A 13737-nucleotide genomic window follows, 5' to 3' on the forward strand; every position below is an offset into this window, starting at 1 on the left:
GGAGGGCTGTGAAGGCTCCTCTAGGAAGCTGGCTAGCAGGCTCCTCTAGGAAGTCTGTCACATGTAAAGCCAGTGGCGTAAGTTTCACCAACTTCTCCTCCCCAGCCTGTCCCGCTCCTTTATCAGGATTTGGTTTTGGTGCCTAGCTGGAGCCCTGGACACAGAACTCTCTGAGCTACTAACAGTCTATGTCCTAAGAAAGAGGGCCCCAAAGACTCAAGGTGGGGTGGGTTATGTGGACCAGAACGGAGGCCGGATTCTCCCAGAATCCTCCTCTGGAAGAGGTCCCCCTGCAAGGGGGGTTGGACAGACATGTAGAGGAGGAGCCTCATCTCTCCCAGGCTCCTGTCTTGCCCCTTAGCAAGTGTGAGGAAACCAGAGCTCCCCTTTTATAAAATTTATTCTTTTTTAATAAATAAATAATTGTTTTTATTGAGATAATTGTAGACTCATATGAAGTTGTAAGGAATACTGCAGAGAGGTCCCAATTTCCCTCAAAGGTAACATCTGGCAAAACTATAGTGCAATATCACAACCCACATGTTGACAGATTCCATCCATCAGTCTTTCCAATTTCTGCTATTTCACCTGTACCCGTTTTCACAAGTATTTGTGTGTGTGTTCAGTTCTGCAGTTTTATCACATGTATAGGTTCGTGTATCTACCACCTCAGTCATGAGACAGAACAGTTCCATCTGCAAAGGATGCCTCAAGTCACCCTTTGATACCTGCCCTCCCTCCCCCCACCCCCGCCCCTGACTCCTGGCAACCAATAATTTGTTCTCCATTTTCAAAATGTTATAATTTCAAGAAGGGGATGTAAATAGAACCAGACAGTGTGCAACCTTTTCTCATGCAGCATAATTCCCTGGAGGTTCATCCAAGCTGTGGCATGTCCCATAGTTCCTTTTCATTGCTGAGTAGTATTCCATGGTGTGGACATTGTATATTTCTTCTTTGTTGTTATATATATATATTTTTAAAATTTATTTATTATTTTATTCATTGATTTTTGGCTGCATTGGGTCCTCATTGCTGCACATGGGCTTTCCTTATTTGTGGCGAACAGGGGCTACTCTTCGTCTAGGTGCGCAGACTTCTCATTGTGGTGGCTTCTCTTGTTGCGGAGCATGGGCTCTAGGCACGTGGGCTTCAGTAGTTGTGGCACGTGGGCTCAGTGGTTGTGGCTCGCAGGCTCTAGAGGGCAGGCTCAGCATTTGTGGCACACAGGTTTGGTTGCTTCGCATCATGTGGGATCTTCCCAGACCAGGGCTCGAACCCGTGTTCCCTGCATTGGCAGGCGGATTCTTAACTACTGTGCCACCAGGGAAGCCCTCTTATATATTTTTTAATTGAAGTATAGTTGATTTACAATGTCGTGTTGGTTTCAGGTGATTCTATAGCAAAGTGATTCAGTTATATATATATGGGTTATTACAAGGTATTAAAACAGTTCCTTGTGCTATACAGTAGGTCCTTGCTCTTTATCTATTTTATATATAGTGGTGTGTATCTGTTGATCCCAAACTCCTAATTTATCCCCCCTCCTTTCCCTTTTGGTAACCATAACTTTGTTTTCAATGTCTGTGAGTCAATTTCTGTTGTGTAAATAAGTGCATTTGTATCATTTTTTAAGATTCCACATATAAGTGATATCATATGATATTTGTCTTTCTCTGTCTGACTTACTTCACTTTGTATGATAGCATCTATGTCCATTCATGTTGCTGCAAATGGCATTGTTTCTTTTTTATGGTTGAGTAATATTCCATTGTATATATACACCACATCTTCTTTATCAATTCATCTGTTGATGGACACTATTGTTGCTTCCATGTCTTGGCTATTGTAAATAGTGCTGCTGTCTTTCCTTTTAGTTAAATATTTCACTAATACAAAAATCTATGCAATGTACATAAAGGTTATAAAGTCATGGATCCTTATCTGCAAACTCGAGCCTCACAGAAGAACCCGGGAAATGAGGAGCAGCTCTGTTTTGGTACCAACCCTCGAGCCCTTGCACGTGAGAATCCCTCCTTGGGTCTGGAGGGACTGTCTGCAGGGAGAGGGGGCTGATGAGAGCCTCAGGATGAAAAGAGGAGGCAAACCGGGCCTGGGGCCAGACTAGTGCCTGCCTAGAGTAGGGCCTCCCTTTATGCTCAGACCTGTGGTGGGAAGAGGTTGGAGCAGACAGCTGCTGGTGGGGGCTGGGCAGAGACTCTTCTCAGCGCAAGTCACCACCTGTTCCAGCACCATCTGTTACCAGGGGCAAGATGAGCACAGAGGCAGTGCCAGGATCAGACAGACCTCTGCCAGGAGGGTTCCCTGGAGGAGGTGGGAAATCAGGAGAGACACCTCTGAAGCTTTATCCTCAGCTCCTGGAGCTGATCCTGGCTAGAACTTCCTTAGCAAGCACTAAGTCTCTGCTTTGGGTGTATGCAGGCAGCTGGAGTCTTGGACTGGTCAGGGCCCCAGGGAGATCCCAGCTGAGAGAAGGGACCTGGAGCCTGTGGGAGACAAAGTGTGTGAGGAAATCAGAGGCTGGGAGACTTGCTCAGGGCACCGCTGTCCCGACTGGCTCGGCCACTCCCTACCACATGCCCCAAAGACTCTCCTTCCAGGCTGAGTGCCTTCCTCCCAGAATCCTGAGGGCTTGCAAACCACTTCCCAACTTATCCATCCCGGTGGCACAATTCCATCTTTGTGTGCTCTCATCCAACCTGACTCTCTCTGGACCCTCCATAGGGTGGACCTTCACTGAAACTCAGGAGTGGGGACGTGAGAGAGAGGGGCTGGGAGGGGCAACCAGGGCACTGGCTTCTGAGCCTTTCCAGGTGCCTCGTTCAGGGTTTGGCCAGGCCTGGGGGAGGACAGACATGGGTCTCCCAGACGGGCTGGGGAGGCAAGGAGTCAACCCCTGGAGAGTTCAATAAGCCAGTGATACCAAAAATCGACCTCCGTATACCAGCACGGAATTGAATCTCAGAGACAGAGTTTGGGTGAAGTAGAAAAGAACAGCTTTATCGCTTTGTCAGGCAAAGGGGGCCACGGTGGGCTAATGCCCACAAAACTGTGTGTCCTGAGACTTCCCTGGTGGTCCATTGGTTAAGACTCCATGCTCCCGATGCAGGGGGCCCGGATTTGATCCCTGGTCAGGGAACTAGATCCCCCATGCTGTAACTAAGGGCTCGCATGCCTCAACTGAAGATCCTGCACGCCTCAACAAAGACCCGGTGCAGCCAAATAAATAAATAAATATTAAAACAAAACTGTGTGTCCTGACGGGGGGATATGGGGAGGTGTTGTGAGGAGTTTTGTTTTGCTTTTTGGCCGTGCTGTGCGGCATGGGGGGGTCTTAGTTCCCCCACCAGGGATTGAACCCTCAGCCCCTGCAGTGGAAGCGCAAAGTCCTAACCACTGGACCACCAGGGAATTCCTGGTGCTGTGAGGAGTTTTATAGTCAAGGGGATGGGTTGCTGATAAGGATCAGGGTACCTGCAGGGCCTGCATTTCTTCAATCCAGAGATCATCCAGAGTCAGGTGGTTTTAAAGATACAGTGATATATATATATCCCTTGAGGGGGAACCAGGACCCTGCCCCAAGGCTGCACTATTGCTTGTTGACTGCCCCTCCCTTGTCTCTGCATCCCCTCCCTTCCCTGATTAGCAACCATTTAAAATTGCCCTTTGGAACTCAGGGAAGGTCATGGAGGCCGAAGCCTACTTCCTACAAACAAGAAATGGGGGACACAGAAAGACTTTTATGCCCAGGAGCCCCACATGGTCCTGCTCGGTTTCACCAGGAAGTCACAGGGAGGTGGTCAGGGAGTCCAGTGAGTATCGTGGACTCCGGGTGCAAACAGGAGGCCAGAGAAGACAGGGGTGAGAATGGGCTGGAGCACCCAGGAAGGCTTCCTGGAGGAGGGATGTTAAGTAGGTCTTGAAAGCCTGGGCAGAGAGAAAGGGCAGGAAGAGCACTGTGAGTGGGGGGAGGAGGGTTTGTGCAGGGCAGGGAGCCAGGAGGAGCAAGGTCCTTTAGGGCTCCAGAGCCATGACTCAGAGTGTCACGTGCGGGGGCAAGGGGTAGAGCCAGGCAGCTTTCCTTTTCTTCTCCACCTGCGCAGGAGACCCGACCAGTGTGACCAGCAGGGTGGGAGACTGGACAGATGGAAGAGGAAGGGCCGGCTGGTAGCTTTGAGACAGGAAGAGGGCAGGGCACAACCTTTAAAAGAATGACATAGCTGTTGAGGACACGACATAAACGGGTTAGAACCAACTAAGTCCAAGATGGTGGACAAGCCGACTTCCGCTAGATCTTGAACCTTAGTATACGCTCATTGTAATACATCAGCACGCTAAATGACACATCCACAGGCGCTATGACAGTTCCGAGGCCGACCATAAAAGGCCAAAAGGTGGGCGGTGACCCAATTCCTGGAAATCTCCACCCCTTCCCCAAAATAGTTGGAATAATTCTCCCACTCGGTTAGCCTATGAAATTAGCCTATAAAAACTAACCACTTCAGATCTGGGGGGCCTCTCTCGCCTTCTGAGATGGCTCACACTCTGTCTGTAGAGTGTGTATCTCCCTGAATAAAACTTCTTGTACTTTATGGCTCACTCTTGAATTCTTTCCTGCAAGAAGCCAAGAACTCACATGTGGCGGCCGTCCCAGGCCCTGAGACCTGGGACACCACCGTCTTCTCTCCCACCGTCTTCTCTCCCCTGACGTTCTTTCCTGCAACAGCTTAATCAGTTAAAACAGTCCCTTTCATGGTGCCCTGCAGGTCTCAAAGGGCTCTTTGGAGCCAATCCCCCCTATTTCAATACCTGCTAAGAAATAGGGAGACCAATGGTCTGGTTTGCTCAGGACTGATGGAGTTCCTGTGACATGGGACTTTCAGCTTTAAAAATGGGATGAATTGGTTGCTCTATCAAAAAATCACTTCTGGGGGCTTCCCTGGTGGCGCAGTGGTTGAGAGTCCGCCTACCGATGCAGGGGACACAGGTTCGTGCCCCAGTCCGGGAAGATCCCACATGCCGCGGAGCGGCTGGGCCCGTGAGCCATGGCCGCTGGGCCTGCGCTTCTGGAGCCTGTGCTCCGCAACGGGAGAGGCCACAACAGTGAGAGGCCCGCGTACCACAAAAAAAAAAAAAAAAAAAAAAAAAAAATCACTTCTGGAGAGGAGTCCTAGGGCAACTCTGTCAGTCGCCCCAATGACCCATGACAGGTTATATGGCTCAAGTGTCTTTAGAAGGAGAAGTGTTTGGTTTTCAGTTCTGTAAAACTGTCCTCCAATAATTTCTGAGCGGGATTTACCTGTCACTGCCGATAACAGAATGAGGTATTGTTCCACAGATCAGTTCTGCATTGTTTCCCAAATGGTGTTTCCTGGAAGGTTTAATGGGTGCTTCCAGAACAAAGGGTTCCTGTGCCCTGGGCTGAGTCCTCTTCAGTCTTCCTGCTCCACCCTTCTTGGAGAGTCCAGCTGCCCATCAGTACATTAAGGCTCAGAAAAGCCCCAAAGGAGAGAAACCCGTTTTGTCCTGTTTAATGGCTCAATAAACAAGGTGGCACCAAGGGAGTCTTTTCTCACAAGAGGTATTAAGCCCCTAATACATCTGCCCCTGCCAGCACACGCGTGCACGCGCGCGCACACACACACACACACACACACATAGATTTTCTCTCTTTTTTAAACAAAATTATTTGTGGCTGCATCGGGTCTTCGTCGCTGCACATGGGCTTTCTCTAGTTATGGCGAGCAGGGGCTACCCCTCCTTGCTGTAGGGCCTCTCACTGCAGTGGCTTCTCTTGTTGCAGAGCACGGGCTCTAGATGTACGGGCTTCGGTAGTTGTGGCTCATGGGTCTAGAGCACAGGCTCAGTAGTTGTGGCACCCGGGCTTAGTTTCTACGCGGCATGTGGGATCTTCCTGGACCAGGGCTCGAACCCGTGTCCCCTGCATTGGCAGGCAAATTCTTAACCATTGAGCCACCAGGGAAGTCCCCAGATTTTCTCTTAATTCCAGCTTGAAAAACTCTGGAAGAGGGACTTCCCTGGAAGTCCTGTAACAGGTCACTGTTAACAGGTCATCCTACATAGATATTTGGGCTCGGGGCCTTCCTCATACCCTTGTCATCACACCTCACCCCTCCCCAGGGCAGTCCTGTGTGCTGAGCCATCTCTGCTCTCTCCCAAGAGTGAGAGGGGCAGGGCCCACCATCAGAAGTCCCACGCGGCCAGGCATGTGCGGTTCAGTGACTGTCTGAGGCCTAAGCAGAGGGGACAGCAGCGCCTTTCCTGAGACAAGTGGGAAGAAGGTATCAGCCATGGCTGACCGAGCGGTGACCCAGGGCCCAACACAGAGCCAGTCAGCAGCCACCACAGTGGTAGTGGGCTTGCCTCGGCTTCCACGGGAACCCCCACATGCAACTGGCATGTCAGGCCAAGTTAGCACCAGGAGGGCTGAGTGGAATCTGGCTGGAGGCTGCCTGCATGGGGGAGTGTGGGTGGTAACACTTCTCCTGGGCTCAGAGGAGCTGGGCCAAGTGAGACGCATGAGCACGTGTGCCTCTGCCCGTGTGTGTACATGCGCGTGGTGCGTGTGACACATGCGTCACCCAGGGCTCGTGTGTCAGTGTGCGTGTGTGCACCTGCTCACGTTCCTTCAGCATGTTTAGTGCGTGCCTTGTGGGCCTACCTGGCAAAAGCTGGGAACTCTAGGACGGAGCCGGCCAAAGTCCCTGCCCTCACGGGGCTTACATTTTAGTGGGAGAGACAGAAAAGAACCAAGTAAACACCTACTATATTGACGTGTCGTGGAAAGTGCTGCGAGGAGAGGCAAAGCAGGAAATGGGATGGGGTTCCTATTTTGCACTGGGATCAGGGAGGGCCCCCTGTGGACGTGACCTTGACCTAGTGCGGAGGAGGCATCCTGTGAATATCTGGAGGAGGGCCTTAGACAGAGGGCAGAGGGGGGGCCAGAGTGAGGGAGCTGGAATTCCACCACGTGGCCAGTGGGCGTGGTGTGGATGGGAGGAAAAGGGAGACTGCACGGCTGGGATGACATCTGATGGACCAGGCCTGGGGACCTCCCTCAGCGAGAACCTACCTGCCCGACTCGGCTCTGAGGGGCAGCTCTGACACCCTCCCTAAGTCCGATCCCACTGTCCAGCACAGCGAGGCACCATCCCCAGGTAGGCCCCTCAGCTCTGCCGATGTGTCTGCATGGTGACCAGCAACAGGAGAAGCCTGTGCCCAGGGAAAGAGAACAGGGCTCTCACAGCCGGGCTCAAAACTGGCCTTGAAGCTGCGTCCTAGTTACCAGAGGCAAGGCTGCTTGTGGGTGCCCTGATGTGTGGAGCCCCCTGGCAGATGGCGTGATGGGACTGCTAAGAGGCTGCTGGGGACACTGGAGACCCTGGACCAGGCTCCCTCAGCCCAGACTTTCCCTTGGGAGGCCTGGCGCGTGCAGCAACCAGGGCTGGGCCTTGGGAAAGCTGGAGGCCTCACTGCCCCTCACCCCGCCGCTCCGTGGGAAGGGCTCTAGACCCCAGCAAAGGTTCCAGAAGCTGCTTTCGGACCTTGTCCTCCATTTCCCAAACCCGCAGCCCTGGCCAGAGAGCCTCGCAGGCCCAGGAGGGGAAGCTTAGCGGGCCCGCTGCAGAAGGCCTCTGGCAGAGGTTGGGTGGATGAAAGGAAAGGGAGGTTGTTAGGTGGGAAAACTGTTGTCACCCCATCAAACCAGCCAGAGGCTTCCTTCCAGGGGGGCAGACGGATTGGGGCGTCTCGGGATGACGGCAGGCGTGGGGCCCGTGTCCCTGTGTCTTGCTGGGAAGCTGCGTCTGCGGGTCTGTTTGTGTGCGTGTGTACAGGTGCGCATCGGGTGTCTGGGTCAGTCTGGGTCCTTCCTGGTTGTTTGTGTGTCTGTGGGCGAGTACCCGTGCCTCTGTGCCCATGAGCACCTCCGTGGCCCCCGCACGTGCCGGCTGTGTGGGGGCCTCTCTGGGTACGTACCTCTCTGGGTGTGAGTGTGTGAGGGGTCTCGCGGTACGTCGCCTGTCAGCCTCTGAAGCTGTAACACCCTGCTCCCTAGCATGACCCCGAAGCTCTCGGGGAGAAGCCGCCTCCTGCGTTCTGGTCCAGGCGGTGGCCTGGGTGGTGGGAGACAAGCAGCTCTTGGGGGATGCGGCAGTGCTGGGCTGGTGGGCACATGCCCGCACCTAGCTCTGCCTTTGCTGTCACTGTCACCCGCCGCTGCATGGCTGGCCAGACCAGCGGCCCCCAACCAGTCCCGCACTGATCGTGGCCTCTTACTGACCTCTGGCTGTGGTTTCACACTCTCATCACTGCCACCGCCGACCCTGAAGGGGCACGGAGTGTGGCGGCGAGGAGAGGAGGTGGGTTGGTTGGACGACAGCTGGTGGGCGGGGCTCAGAGATATCAGATTTGGGAGGCAATTCAGAGGGAATCTAGCCCCCTCCCCAGTGTATCCACGCAGCGGCACAGTTCCATCTTTGTGTACTCCCCTCCAACCTGACTCTCTCTGGACCCTCCTAAGGGTGGGCCCTCACTGAAACTCAGGAGTGAGGAGGCGAGAGGGAGGGGCTGGTGGCGGCAACCAGGGCCCTGGCTTCTGAGCCTGTCCACGTGCTTTCCCCCAGGGTTTGGCCAGACTGGGGGAGGGCAGGCGTGGGTCTCACATGCTGGCCGCGGAGGTAAAATGTCAGCTCCTGGAAGAGTCACGAGGAGGCAGTAAATGAGCCCAGTGAGGACCGTGGACTCTGGATGCAAACAGGAGGCTGGAGAAGACGGGGGCTAGAATGGGCTGGAACACTCAGGAAGACTTCCTGGAGGAGGAATATTAAGTGGGTCTTGAAAAACTGGTAGGGACTGGATGGGCAGAGAGAAAGGGCAGGAAGAGCACTGTGAGTGGGGCGAGGAGGGTCTGTGCAGGGCAGGCAGCCAGGAGGAGCAAGGTCCTTTAGGGCTCCAGGGCCATGACTCAGTGTCGTGTAGGGCTGGGGGATAGAGCCGGGAAAGCTTCAGGGATTGCCCTTTGCTGAGTAGGGGCTGGAAGGAAGGGGAGGGAGAAGAAGGGCAGGCTGGGCACGGCTGGCCACACAGGCAGGCCCCTGCACGGCCAACGTTACTGCTATCTTACCTGAGGGGGGTGGGTACTCCAGACTCTGGTGCCCTGTGTACTTCTCTCCCCCAGGGCAGTGGATCCCATCCTGGCTGCCCTGTGGAAGCCCTGTGCAAACAGTGGGGTATCCGGTGCAAAGGGGGCATTTGAAAAACTGCCGCAGCCGGGGCCCCAGCCCAGAGTGTGATCCCACTTGGTCTGAAGTCATTACGCTGTGCAGCCAGACCAAGAACCCCCTGACTCAGGGTTAAACAACGAGGGGGGAGTAGATGCAGCTGACATCGGAGAAGGCGGGGGGGGGGGGGGGGGGGCCGGGGCGGGCAAACTTCACATCAGTGTCTTTTGAGCCCTGGTAACCTCTTCCCCTGGGGCAGTTAGGACTCTTGAGTTGCAAGAAACAGAAACTTCCATAAGAGGAAGCTGGGATGGGAAGGGATTGGAACTGGGATCCAGAAAGACTAAGCCACACCCCACTGACCATATCTTCTCACACATCAGCCTGGGGCCTTCTCACCACAGCCTAGCTTCCTTTGTTGTCACCCACAGAGTGGGCTCTCAGGTTGACATCTTATTGGCTAAGTGCCACGTGCTACACACAGGCTGGCCCCGCTTTCTCTCAGGCCGCCTTTCCACTTCTGGGAAAGAGAATCTGGCTGTCCTTAAGGATCCGCCCCTAGTGTGATCTGTAGTGTGATCTGGCTAAATATTGCTGCAGGGGCCAGCCCTGTAGGCAGGATGGTTGTTGCGTGCCAGGCCCTGTGCTGGGCACTGGGGACAAGGAAATGAGCACATGCTCATCGCCGTCTCAGGAAACATTTGAGCTGGGTCTTGAAGAATGAGTAGGAGTTTGCCAGGTGGAAAGGTGGGACAGGGTGTAACGGGTGAGGCTGGGGAGTCTGCGTCTCAGGCAAGAACACCACAGAAAGAGAAGGAGCCTCCAACTCTCTTAACTCTGTGTGAACAGAGAGAGAACGCCTGCGCAAGGAGGGACCCTTAATGGGGCACCGCGCTAAGGTGCAGTTTGGGTTTGATATGCACCGTATTTCCCCTGCCTAATGCTACCACCCAATCCCCCAGTGGTTGGGCTGAAGTTGATAGCAGAGAGCTTTGTTTTGTTTTGTTTGAAAAGCAGGACACATCGCCGCCCTAAGCAAAATAGATGTTCTGTTAGGAAGGAAAAAGGAAAAGAGGGCGATCGGGCAGCAGCCCTTCAGTCTACACATCCTCGTTCCCTCGTACGGTAAGCACCTGACTCTGCCCATCACAGGAGGTGATATGAAAAGCCTGCAGAAGCGGAGGAGGCTGGCATAGGAAGCGAAAGTGTTCCATGTGAGAACGACTGGAAGGAGAGGGCTGGGGGGAGTGTGTGTGTGTGTGTGTGTGTGTGTGTGTGAAATATCTGAAGAGTGGATATTCGGAGGCAGTGTATCTGTTGGGAAAGGCATTCTCCTGTGTGCAGTCTTTCTACCCTAACTGGGCCTAAGGACAGGCCTTGGGCCTGGAACATTTCCTCCCCAAGAGATAATGAGCGCATACAGCCCGTGCGGGGCTTATCGCCTCGTGTGGGAATATCCTTCCCCGTTTCAAGCTCAGCGTGTGCTCCTTTGTCCCACTTATACGTGCACATCAGTGCCCCTCCGGCATGCCCCCAGCTTTCAGGATTCCAGACTCCAGGAAGGAGGGGTTGGGATGCTTCTGCTTCAGCACAAGAGGGGTGCACAGAGGCCAGCTGCCCCGCGGTGGCTGCACCTGCCATCAGGGCCACCTGCTGGCCATGAGGAACCAAGGCCCACGGCTGAAGCTGCCCTTGCTCTGTCTTCACACGAGTAAAGAAAGCACTGGGCAGTTCAGTGCTTGACCGTGCTGTGTTTTCCTTGGCGACTCCAACACCCAGATGCAGCAGGCAGAAGTGTTTGGACTTTTGTTCCAGTGGCTGACGCTGTGATGACCTTTGTGATGATCCCCATAGTTGGAGTCCTCCTCTGGCACTGGTTACGGGTACAAGATGTTCTGGGGTTAAGCACGCGGGTACCGGTGCCAGGAAGACGAGGGACTGGGGGTGACCAACTCAGTCCAGTTAGCCCGTGACTTTCCTGGTTGTGGCCCAGAAAGTCCTGTATCCTGGGCAGCAGCATGGTTGGCCACCCAATCTGGGCCTTCTTAGCTGTGTGACCTTGATGAAGTTACCTAACCTCTCTGTGCCCTGGGTTCCTCCTCCGTAAAATGGGTATAAAAATAATACCTACTTTAAAGACTTTTTGTGAGGATTAAACAAGAGAGTTTGTATAAAGGACCTAGCTCGATGCCTGGCACAAAGACATGTTCAACAAATCTTAGCCATTAATAACAATATCACAGCAGGTGTATAGACTTTTTCTGGGTAGTCCCAAAGGGGAAAACTGGACCACTCTCTTCAGTACAAAGAAATATTTCCTCACAGATCATGGGGTAGTGAATTTTCAAGGTGTTCAAATAAAGGCACATGTTGGGCCTGCTTTGTGAAGTGGGAGGTAGAACTTCCTCCTGGCCCTGACCCTTCTTAGTCCTTTGATATATTCATCTCAGCCTCCTCTTTCCCCCCCACGAGGGGAGTTAGCTCGTCAGAGACAGCTGTCCCTCTTCTTCTAATCAGGATTTCCTGTCACGGGGGACCACTCAGAGCTGCTTGAATCAAGACAGGGAGACACTCCAGCTATCTGTGTGGGTAAAGGTGGAGTGAATGTGAATGGCTGGCTGCTGTCCGGGCTCCTGGGGCCACCTCCTCTCCTTGGAGAGGAGCTCCCAGCTGTGGCTGGACTTCCATCAGAGGAGGTCCCACAACCCTGCTCAGGGGCTCTTCTGTGTGTGTGTGTGTGTGTGTGTGTGTGTGTGTTTGTATGAGAGAGAGGGAGAGGGAGAGGGAGAGGGAGACATCTGCAAGGGTCTCAGTTGATATGTGCCGAACCCAGAGTATTGCCTTCCCCTGCCTTGTTCTTTCCTGTCATTCTCCAGCCCCACACACACACACACACACACACACACACACACACGCGCACACACACACACACACACACACACACACACACACACACACCCTTCCCCACCCCCAATCCAGTCCTCTCAGCTCGCAGGCCTGGCAGCTTAGCTGAAGACAATGCTGAGGCAATTAACAGAGCCTTTTGAGGACTTGTCACTAGAAAGCTCTTTAACTCAGCCACCTGAATTGGGGCCCCAGGCATGTGACAGGGATGGGGGAGGGGTGCCAGGAACACCAGGGCAGCTGCCTGGGTGGGGGCAGAGGCATAGCAGAGAAACAGGGTCAGGAGGCCTGTGGATTATGGGGACATAGGAGTGGCCATTGTTTTTCACTGTTTCTGGTTCGTCTCTTCCTAGAATTTTCCTCTGGCTGACCTGCTGCAGAACCAAGGCCTAAGAGGTGAGCTTCCAAACGAGAAACCTGCTGACTACATGGACTGTCACAGGAAAGGTGTTCCTCTACGGTGTGGGCTCCTTAGAGAGGGGACTTTGTACGTGTTAGGGATAGAGTGGGAGGCGGGCGACAGGTACCTACCCCAACACTGTGCTTCTGTTGGCACTGGGGAGCTGGCCAGGAAAGGGGCAAGAGCTACACAGCGGGAGGAGAGGAAGAGGACGGAAGAGGGGCCTGGATCTCCAGGCCTGTCCCTGCCTGTCTCTGACTCCATGGTGTCTCTCACACAACAATCATTGTCTGTAGCCAATCCAGGCAGGGGCAGCAGAGGCCCGGATGCTGAGGTAGACCCTGTCTCCAACTGTGTGTAGTGTAAGTGTGCACGTGTGCGCTCGCTCTCTCTTGAACCGGCCCTGGCTTTGGTCCTCTTTCGGTCCTCTGGTCGCCACTAGAGGGCGGCAGCGAACATAGCCAGGTCAGGGGAACTGGAGCTGCAGGGTCCCGCACTGCCCAGCCTCTTCATTCCACGCTTCCCCGCCCTTCTGAGCACCTAGGGATGCTCAGGCCCCGGCCATATAACCACTGAGACCACAGAACAAACTAAAGCCAGTCCCCAGCCTTGGGTGCAGTGAAGGTGTAAGTGTGTGAGAATGTGAGAAGGTTAGCTAGGGAAGATGCTGATGGGGACCAGAGGTGGCCAAAGCCAGAACCCTGATGTGTATTCATTAGCTCCTGTAAGGATAAAGGTAGAGGGATACAAGGAAGAGCCAGGGGACCAGGCAGCCTTCAGGGAGATAAAGCGGGGCCCAGCCCACGACCAGGCAGGCAGAATCACCCTGACAGCAGGTTAGTTAAAGAGACCAGAGAAAACCACGTGGGTCTGGAGCCAGACTGTCCAGATTCAAACCCCAGCTCCTCCAAGTACTAGCTGTGTGACCTTAGATAAGGTATTAAACCTCTCTGAGCCTCGGTTTCTCATCTGTGAAATGGAGACAGTAATAGCATTATGTCCTATGCTAGATGTGAGTGTTAAATGGGTTAAAACATACAAATCACTCAGAACAGTGTCTGGCGCAGAGTAAGAACACTATACGCGCACTAGAGTGCACTTATAGAAACTATAAAAAGAAACAAAAGGAAATGATTGTCTTATGAGGAAGAGATCCACATGATGCTGAAA

At 53.7% G+C, this 13737-nt stretch overlaps 1 protein-coding gene across 1 annotated transcript in view; it reads left to right on the plus strand.

The window, feature by feature from the left end:
- TEX261 (testis expressed 261) overlaps positions 1 to 13737 on the plus strand; it is a 31078-nt gene that overhangs the window by 7020 nt on the left and 10321 nt on the right. The window contains exon 2 of the mRNA XM_060169686.1: positions 12521 to 12563. Within this exon, the coding sequence (XP_060025669.1) occupies positions 12521 to 12563 (43 nt within the window). The remainder of the gene's footprint in view (positions 1 to 12520; positions 12564 to 13737) is intronic.

This window comes from Lagenorhynchus albirostris, chromosome 13 (genome assembly GCF_949774975.1).
Source record: "Lagenorhynchus albirostris chromosome 13, mLagAlb1.1, whole genome shotgun sequence".
Lineage (NCBI taxonomy): Eukaryota > Metazoa > Chordata > Mammalia > Artiodactyla > Delphinidae > Lagenorhynchus > Lagenorhynchus albirostris.